General features: G+C 46.1%; 1 protein-coding gene across 1 annotated transcript; it reads right to left on the bottom strand.

Annotated features, from left to right (window-relative positions):
• Window positions 1-5,200: 5,200 nt before the first annotated feature.
• LOC128934536 (vitelline membrane outer layer protein 1-like) lies at window positions 5,201-6,863 on the bottom strand. The gene is made up of 3 exons (XM_054272167.1): window positions 6,693-6,863; window positions 6,041-6,144; window positions 5,201-5,495 (listed from the first exon to the last, which is right to left on the bottom strand). The coding sequence occupies exons 1-3, from the start codon at window positions 6,861-6,863 to the stop codon at window positions 5,201-5,203; spliced, it is 570 nt and encodes a 189-aa protein (XP_054128142.1).
• Window positions 6,864-9,626: the final 2,763 nt, after the last annotated feature.

Below are 9,626 nucleotides of genomic sequence, written 5' to 3'. Positions count from 1 at the left end.
ATGCTTGGCCCAAACAGCTTAAAGCCCAAAGAAAATCAGGCCCAAACTGATGAAAGAAGTTGGGGAAAACTGAAATTTATGGATAACAAGAAAAATGCTTCCTGCCCAGCTGTGGATCTTAAGTTGGACAGGGTGCTGGGCCATCTTGGTGCTCCTTGAGGTCCCTTTCCAACCTGGTATTCTGCGATTTTATGACTTTTCAGCCCAAGAAAATTACACTAACACTGGAATGGTTTTATGTTCTTTCTCCCTCTTGCAGGTACTGGGACATGGCATCTGAAACTGCTACAAGGAGCAGAAAGAAAGATCTGTAATAAAGGCATCAGTTTAGGTTTAAAATGGGTTCCGTACCAAATTGGAAGACACAGGATGACATTAAGTACCTTTTAGACCTGTTACCTTATTACAGATGACAGAGGTGCATTTGGATAAAGCTGTATAAGCAGACAAGCAATATTTAGAGAAGAAGGGCATTTGGGTGCTTAGATAGTAGTTGTTTTTTGCCAGACCATTGTGATGGAATGGCAAAAATTACCTGCATAATGAGACTCTGGTAGATGCAGTACAAGGGGGCAAATACAAGGCACAGATATTAGCAAGATGAAATTGTTCTTGTAAAACCAGATGTGGGACTTGAAAGCACCATGAGAACAGCAAATGGTGCTGTTCATATAATCAATTTTCTATTTTTTTTTTTTTACTATAGTTGAAAATAATTCTAGAGAGAAGAAGAATGAGAGGAGATTTTTTTCCCCTACTGTTAAGATACTCTCTGCAAACACTGTGGTGAAGCTGAGCAGAAGAAGGAAATCTCCAATAGAGCAGTAAGTGTTAGAAATTGTGTATCTGAGCTCATGGCTGAGGATGAATGCTATTTTTTGCTAAAAAAGCAAAGAGAAGATATAAAATATCAAGGCATAGAAAAGAAAAAAGGGAAAAACATTAATACCAAAGAAATGACAGCTGGCACTGGTTTGCATCAGTAATGATTATAGCCCGTCTTTTACTAATGCACTTTCCAGAGGTAAAGAGTTACATCAATTTATCTTGAAATGACACTTGCCAAAGAGCATGGTGTCCATTATAATCTCATTTAATAAACTGCTAGGCCACCTAAACATGCTTTCTGAATGAATTATCCACTGGAAACATGTGCTTCAGCAATTCATTAACCTTCCTTCTAATTATGTGGGTATAGGCAGCACTCTGCCATGGCCCTGCAGAACCACAGCACAATAAAATTTGTTCTTTTGCTCAAAGTATGTTTGTTACTGAAAAGGGCACAGGAAGGTCAGAGGGATGTACCCTTCCTTGGATTTACTGGAATTGTTACTTACTTGTTCAGAATTAGCCATTACTTCAGTACAGATTTTATTACAGGTCAAAGACACACTTGTGGAAGCAAAACCAAATCTCCTACTAAAATAAAAAATAAGAGATAAAATCAGATACAGTATTTCTACTTCAAGGAAAATATAAATAAGTACTTCATTAAAGATGTTCTAGAGGAAATAAGCTGGCTTGGAAGAGTTCTGAACTTTGGGGACATTTGCTCAGTGTGGAGTCAAGTTCAACCTTTGCAGTTTTTCTGAAGGGAATGTGGTGCTCTCAGAGGATGAGAATGCTGATAAGCACCAGAGATCTCCTAGACTACAACATCTCATATGCAGTTTAGAGGGGAGTCCAACCCTTGCTGCTTTCAGGGAAGAAACAAACTTCCCAGGAGACTTTTGGGGCTGACCTGTTCCAGAGATAGTGTGTTTGAATTGCTCAGTGCCTAGAGGTGGGTTCCTGATGTGTGACATTAACATTTTTCAAAGCTTTGAATACTGCATTTTCCCAGGTTTAGTATTCATTATTTCAGCTGTGTCATGTGACAGCAATGTCCAAAGGCTGCTAATGCACCAGGGCAAAGCTTGCAGTGAGAATGGGGACAATCCAAATATTCCGTGTCTTCTTTCAGTGCTCTTGGGAGAAACACCAGGAAGATGTCCAAGGTGTTTTTCATCCTTCTCTATTTCATTACTCACGCTCATTCTCTCACTCCAGGAAGGGTGCTGCAGGTGTTGTGACAGCTGGGGGACAGAACTGTGGCTTCTAAGAAATGCACTGTCACCTCACTTGGCACGTGAAGACGATGCCTGCTGATGTGTGTGCTTGAGTGTCAGCAAAGATTAGAGCCTGGACCTTCCCTCTGCTCCCTGGCTGCACAAATGCCAAATGCCACAGGAGCCCTGGTCCATTGCTGTGGTTTTTATGTATGGAGTCTGCCACCAGAACAGACAGTAAAAGTGAGACAGAGCCCTCTGATAGAACAGGGGCTAGATGTCTGCTGAAGGACAACATGCCAGTATCATCACAGGAATGCTCCTGTTGGGTGCATGTCTGAGCTGTGGAAAGACTCTCATGGTTTGTATTTCACTCACTGGAGTGTAAATTACATCATTGAATTGTCTTTACTGCCCGCTCCCTTACCAAAGGTTTTAGCTCAAGGTTATCCCCGGATATCCTTCTTTAGTGTAGTGAATCTCCATTGGCACTTCTCTGGCTGAATCAGTCCATATTGGACAAGGAATTTCTGAGGAGGAAAGCTGTTATTTTGGGTAGAACAAGCCCACCATCCCTGCCCATATCCAACAAAATGCATAAAAGGTGAGCTCTGGGAGTTATTTAATTGCTATTCCTCATCCCCCAGATGCTCAAATCCATCCATATGTGAGTAACTGGTTTACTTCATTACCAGCTGCTGCTGCACATCACCTGTGCCTTTTGAGGAAGTGTGGCTGTGAATATCTTTACATGCAATTTTGAGCACTGTGCATGTTCTGCCCGATGCCTGGGGAAAAGTGGGTGCTGCTGGCTGTTTTCCACCACAGATGCCTAAAGGCAAAACATGAATGTAGTGGGGGATGTAAGATTAAACATCCCAACCAGCTCTTGCTGGTGCATCAGGGTGAGTAATTGCACAAGAAGCAAGATGATTATGGAAGAGCCCTGGATTTCCATCTGGTATTCCATTCAGGTTTTCGTGAGAGAAGAGCGGTCACATGCTGGTGTGAGTGCACAGGAAATGAGTGCTTGACATGAGCCTTGCCACTTTATGGTGGGCTGTGACAAACCCTGAGGTTCACTGCTGCAGACTAGTGACACATGCAGCAGAAAATCTGATATTAGCCAAATGATGAATTTGAAGGAGTAATGGACAGGGATATCTCTTCCAGCATTTCACTGTTAGGTATCCTCTGCCTGGAAAATGGGATATTTATTACTCAAGAGGATCTGCCAGGGCATTTGGATTCAGCCCAATCAAATGTTTTTGTTATGATGGGGAGGGCTAAGACCTGAGTGGGAAGACCATGAAATGACTTTAAAGAGTGGCTTTCTTGCAGGAACCTCCCTGTTGACAGAAACTCTTTCATGTTTAATGCCATGTAAAGTGCTGTGTACAGCAACTTGCTTAAGTGAATGAATAATGAGTAATATGAAAGTGATATAATAGTGCAAAAATAACATAAAAACCCTCGAGACATTCATGACAAGAATTCCACCTTTTTGTCTCAGTGTATTTCAAAGTGCCCTAGGGGAACCTTTTTTCCAGAAGAAAAGCTGAGTTGTGCATTTTCCTTTTATATCCAATTGTAGAGAGATTCCTGTAACAAAAATTGAACTGTCTCCAGACTGCCTTTATCTCTTAAAATTGGAAATCATCCATGAGGATGTGTGACCTTGTTGTCAGATCACATATTCAGTGTTTCTATTTTGATTTTAAATCTGGTACTCCCCTGATATAATAGGTGGCTCTGTGGTGCTTACCAGTTAGGTGTAGAATAAGCAAAGCATGTGGAAACTGACCAAACTGGCAATAAAAATATAACTGCTTGGACTTTCAAACCTGTTTTCAAAAACTTGGCAGAAAGGGTTAAATATACTTGTAAATGTACCTCTTGTAAGGCTTTTCCTGGCTGCATGCCAAGGGACAAGAAGTCTCTTTGGATGCATAAGGGCAGTTGATGGTACAGTTGATGCTTCAGAAACCTCTGGAACATCTGGGATCCCAGCAGGGATTAAGCCTCGGCTCACAGGTGGTACTGAGGAGCATTCACAGTCTTCCTGAGCAAGACTTTCTTATCAGAGAGAATACTGCAGCAAACAAATTTCAAATACATGATCATGGGCAAAGTCTATGACCTTTACAGAGCTGAGGATATTCTCCTTCCCTCCTACGTCTTCCTCAGATTTCTGCCTCCTCTTTGTGCTCCTGGGACAGAGGAAAGTGTTTGCTGAAATATTTGCAATTCTCTCTGGAACTCTCCTAATCTTTGCTGCTTGTTCCTTTCCTCCTTGAGTCCTTCCTGCACATGTGCACCATAATGCTGCTCTCCACCAACCAGTTCCTGCATAATGCCCTGTGAGAGCTGGGTTTGGGGCTAATCCCTGCCCCATACTTGTTATGTCCTCACCCTCAAGGAATTGCCTACAGCCCCAGGAAGTGACACAAAATACAAACTCCAGAGAAGAGCTGAGCAGGAGCTTTGGATGCTGAAGGAGATGGTGGTGGATTCAGGAAAAATACCTGTGCAATGTTACGTTTCTGACTGCAACACATGTGAAGTACTCTAGCCTTTGAAACAAAAGTCCTTGGAGGGCCTCTTCTGCATGGGGCACCTGGAGACATGCTGAGAAGGCTGGAAGGAGAGGCATGGAGCTGGACTCACAAGCTGCATGGTATATTTGAACTCATGTGTGGATGGATGGATGGATGGATGGATGGATGGATGGATGGATGGACGGATGGACAGATGGATGGATGTCTGATAGTGATCCCTGCATATCCTAAGCATCATAATGGAAATAGGATGAAGAGTTTCCCTTCCCCTCCCTAGAAACCACAGTTTCTGTCAGGGCAGATGATCCCTCTTCTACTTCAATGTTCAGCCCTTACAGTCCCACCTCCTGCCTTACCAACAGGTGTGGGAATCCCCTGTGTTCCCTCACAGGAATTTTGTAGGTTATAAATTTGTTACCAAGCTTAATCACAATAATTACAAAGACCCTTCTTATGAAGTGCTGTAGCCATGGGACCTGGCTACCCTTGACATAATACAACAGAAAAAAAGTACACTTCCCTTGGTGCAAGGACAGATTCAAGGTTTAATGCTGTGCAGCTTTGTAGATGCTGGCATAGGTTGGGGAGCCAGGCTTAGTCACAGCAGAACACTCTCATGTCATTGAGAGCTGTGTCATCCCACTTTCCCTGGGGTTTCTCCACCTTTGTTTGGAGCCCACAGATGGCCCCAGAAGTGCAGTTGCTGCTCCATGGGCCGAAGTGCCCCCCAGAAAGCCCCCAGCCCTCCAGGTCGGTGCCATGTGAGCAGGCGAACCTCACGTTGTTGACGGCCGTGTTGTCCCGCAGGTACCGCCACCGCTCCACGCGCAGCGAGAACGACACCAGCTTGTTGCTGGAGCAGAGCTGGGCCTCCGTCCACTTCCCCCACCTGCCAGAGGGAAAAACAACTGATTGAGGCCTGCCCAGCCTCTGCTGTGCCGCAGTCAGCATTACAACCTGCCCGGGGTCCTGGCAGTCCTGGGGCTAGGGACGTACATGGGGGTGGCAGGTTTCTGGGACCACCTGCTTCACTCTCCTTCCCCATCATCCCTGGATGCCCAGCCACCACCTGCTCCAGCCTGCCCTGTTCCTGCAGAACTCTTGGCAACTTCAGGTGCTTGCTATGTCCCTCCTACTCAATGTGCTTTCCAAAGTAAGCATTTGAGGAAAAGGAGAAAGTATTGCTTTAAGATCTGTAATTTCTGATCTTTCTTTCATTTTGCAAAGCACTGTTCCTTTCCCTGGGACCAGACCTTTGCCCTGAAACCTTCACACTTTGTGGCCAAGGGGAACTTGCCCACCTCCTCAAGAGGGATGCTGAGCCACCTTCACAGGGGGTGTGGCTGTCTGTGGAGAAACCATTGCACTGGTTTCCCTTCAAGCTGCCCAGGAGCTGCTGCCTGGGAGGAGGATGAGGGAGTGAAGGCTGCTCACCCCCCCACGGAGGACTCGATGACTGTGCCGTCCGTGCAGTGCAGGCGGACACCGTTCAGAGCCGCATCATCACCAAACAGCCAAAATCCCTGGAAGGGCTGCACCTTGGAAAAGGGGAAGAAAAAGGGAGAGGTCACCCTTTTAAAAGAGGATGAGGGATGGCAGGAGGCTTTGAGGACAGAGTAAGAACATCAGTGCAGCTGGGCAGGGCTGTGAGGCAGTTCCATGACGTTTCTCAGGAAGCCCATTTTGCTGTTGCCCACCTCTGTTCTTCTCCAAGCAGGGGAGCAGGCACTCTGGAAACAGGAGTGCTTGGTGGCTGCTGTCCCAGGCCATGCCCACCCTCCCACCCCGTGCTGTGATACCCAGAGCAGGCGTGCTGGCAGGTGGGACTTGCCCCTGGGAACAGGCTCTGCTGTACCAACCTCAGGAATTTTCTTACCCACGAGACCCCTCTGCTAAGGAATCACCTACTAGCAGGACCCTGGAGAGATTGTGCTCTTTCTCGCTGAGAAGCCTGCGTGCTGCAGACACAGCACAAACTGCTGTGATGGGACAGAGTGCTGTGGCCAGCCCTGCTGCGATCAGAACAAAGTGACATTGTCTCACAGCAGGTTTTGTTCCCCACGCTGAAGAAGTAGTCAAAGCTTACCTTCAGTGCAAATCCCTTTGCGTGGCCTTTGGGGCAGAACTGCTTGTGTCCCCACGAGCCCCAGGGACCTCCGTTTGGCACGGTGAGGACAGACCCACAGTGCCGAGCCTCTGCGCCCCGGGGGCAGCAGGAGCCCAGCAGGCAGAGGATGGCTGGGACGAGCAGCGGCATTGCAGGGAACCGGCTCAGCTCCCTGCCTCGCTACATGGAGGAGCTGGCACAGGGCAATTTATTGGCCAGGAGAGTGGGGAGTGCCGGGAAAGCTCCTGGGGAGCGCTCCTTGTTGCTATGTACTGCTCCTGCTGCCTGCCTGCCCTCTCTGGGGAGGCCTCCTGGGCTGCCCTGCATGGGGGGCTGCAGGGCTCTGAAAACTTGAGGATGCAAAGGAAGGAAAGTTATTCCAGCTTCAATTACCAAAGAATGGAATGGCCTGCTTCTGTAAGAGCCCCTTAGTGCAGGGGAAGGGGGAATGTTGCTCTGATGTTACCCCTTGGGTGGAATTGTAAAGGACCTCAGGTACTGACAGCACCCAACAGGAGCCAACGAAGACAGAAATCTCTTTCTGTGTTATTGTATCTCATAGGCAGCAGGAACGTGTCAGAAAGAAAAGAAACACAAATGAAGGGCGGTGTGATCAGGGTCCTGCTCAGGAGAATGGATAGCTTATGGATATCTTGCCATGCCTGGTGGCATAGAATTTTCTAAGCTGGAGGGGTTGACTGGATTTCTTCATAAGAGTGGCTGCACCCACAAGCAAGAGCAATAGGCTGTTGCCAGGTGTTGTGTCTAGTGAAGAGCTGTGAATATGTTATATTATCAGCCCTCTCCATTAACCATGATAAGGCTTTTGGGATATATGGAAAGTTAGAGTTGAGCAGTGTCAGAGATACCTACAACTGAACATGAATCTTAAAGAAAGCAGTGAAGAGAAACTAGGTGGAGAAGGAAACTCCAAGATGACTGATACAAAAAAAAATAGAGATGTTTTACAGTTTGTAGTTATATTCACAGAGCTGAATCTTTCTCTGTTGGAGTCCCACTTATTGATGGGGCTTGTTTTCTGTGTCTTCTGCTTTCACACATCTTCTCCTGTTTCCTCTCTAACAGTCTGAGCTGTCCTGCCACTGCAGGTGGCAGAAGAGAGATCCTGGTTGCAAAAAGACCCTGCTAAGCTGATTTTTGTTATTCCTTTTGGCTGTGTGGGGAGGAGATGGCAGAGACAGTGCCACTGGGTCAGTGGTTCTGGGATATTGCAGCAGGAAGCAGTGAAAACTATTCACACAAGTAATTAACTGCCTGTGGGAGAAAGTGAACACTGGCTGCATTTCTATAACTTCACGGTGGGAAGCAAGAAAACAAACAAGGAACTAATCTCAGCCTTATATTTCCTCTCCTGTCTCTCATTAATTTTTAACTCTTCAAGAGGGAGGAATCTTCGTGGGTCAAAGAACTTTCATCCCCTCCTCTCTCACCTCTTTCCCTACAGAAATCTTTCTCAGCTCTAGGAGGAAGGAATGGACTGAAATAAAAATGATGGGATCAGTATCAGCAGCTGAGTTTGTGCTGCTGGAGTGCAGAGACAATGAGTACTTTTGGGTAGATCTGCTGATACACTGAACTTCCCTAAACATCCAGTGATGCCTCTAACATCCCTGCTAATTAACAGCTTATTATCTGGGGAAGCTCTTGCTCTTCACCCACTGCTTCTTTTTCACTTAACCTGCAGTTTGCTAATCAGGCAGCAAAAGTACCAGCTTGCAAGCCTAGGATGGGTGGGTTTTTAATTTTGTAACTTTGGAAAGCTGGAGTTTGAACTCTGAGAGTCTGGTAACTTCTCTGCTGGTAAACTATGGCAGCTAGTGGTAGGGTCATATGTGACACGTCCTTTCTTCTTTTGATCAAGCTATTGGAAGGCAGGATAGTATTTGTTGGACTCAGCAACTGAAGACATGATGGCCAGAGCAGAGGGAAGATCAGCTCTGTAATTTTGCAAGCATATAAGCCAAAAGGAAATATCTTTTTCTTTTTTTCTTTTTTTTTTTTTGGACAACTGAAGTTCTCCACCCTATGACAAAAAAGAACAGACTTGCAACAAAGACAAAATTGTTTGAAAATAGTGCAGGCACTCAAAAGAATCAGAAAATCAGCACAACAGTAAGAGATAATCACACAGCCAAAAGATCAAGATTAAAGAATGAAGTGCTTGCAGTAGCCTTATTGACATTGCATGTACACATTTACATTGTAGATAGGTAAGTACAGGTTAGGTGAATCCCCCTTTCCCTAGGGCAGAAGGTATTTTGTCATTTACTGCCCATTTATAAGATGGTGAGGCTCTCCAGGAGCTGTGTTCTCAGCTGACCTTCTCTAGAACATAAACATTCTTAGGTGGTGGTGAGACACAACCATTTTACATTGTGTGTGGGCTGAAAACATTCTTGCAATGGCCTTTGTAATGTCATTGGAGATAAAACCGGTTAAACTCTTCCCACATCTATAAACTAAAGATAGTTCTTTGATAAAAGACCTAGTATCAAGAATTCTTCAGTGCTGCCAAGGGCATCAGTCAGCCTTTGAAGCTGACTGACACTGAAGTCCTGTGGCTGTCATGTCAGTTTAAAAGCAGATGCAGTGCCTCAAAAGGTCGCTGCTCCCTTTGGTCCTCCATGGGCTGCAGGTGCTCAGCTGCTTCACCATGGGCTGCTCCTCAGGCTGCGGGGGAATCTCTGCTCCAGTGTCCTGAGCACCTCCTGCCCTTCCTCTGCCCTGACCTCCGTGTCAGCAGGGCTGCTCCTCTCACATGTTCTTACTCCTCTCTTCAGCTGCTGTGCAGGATTTTTACCCTTCCTGAAATATGTTTCATGTTCAGCCCCCAGCATCGCTGATGGGCTCAGCTCTGGTGAATGAGTCCTGGGGCTGGCTGGCATTGGCTCT

This window comes from Melozone crissalis, unplaced genomic scaffold, assembly GCF_028551555.1.
Source record: "Melozone crissalis strain CALT ecotype California unplaced genomic scaffold, PUWL_Pcris_2 ptg000013l_1, whole genome shotgun sequence".
In the NCBI taxonomy this organism is placed as follows: domain Eukaryota; kingdom Metazoa; phylum Chordata; class Aves; order Passeriformes; family Passerellidae; genus Melozone; species Melozone crissalis.
This window is presented reverse-complemented; position numbering and strand designations above follow the sequence as displayed.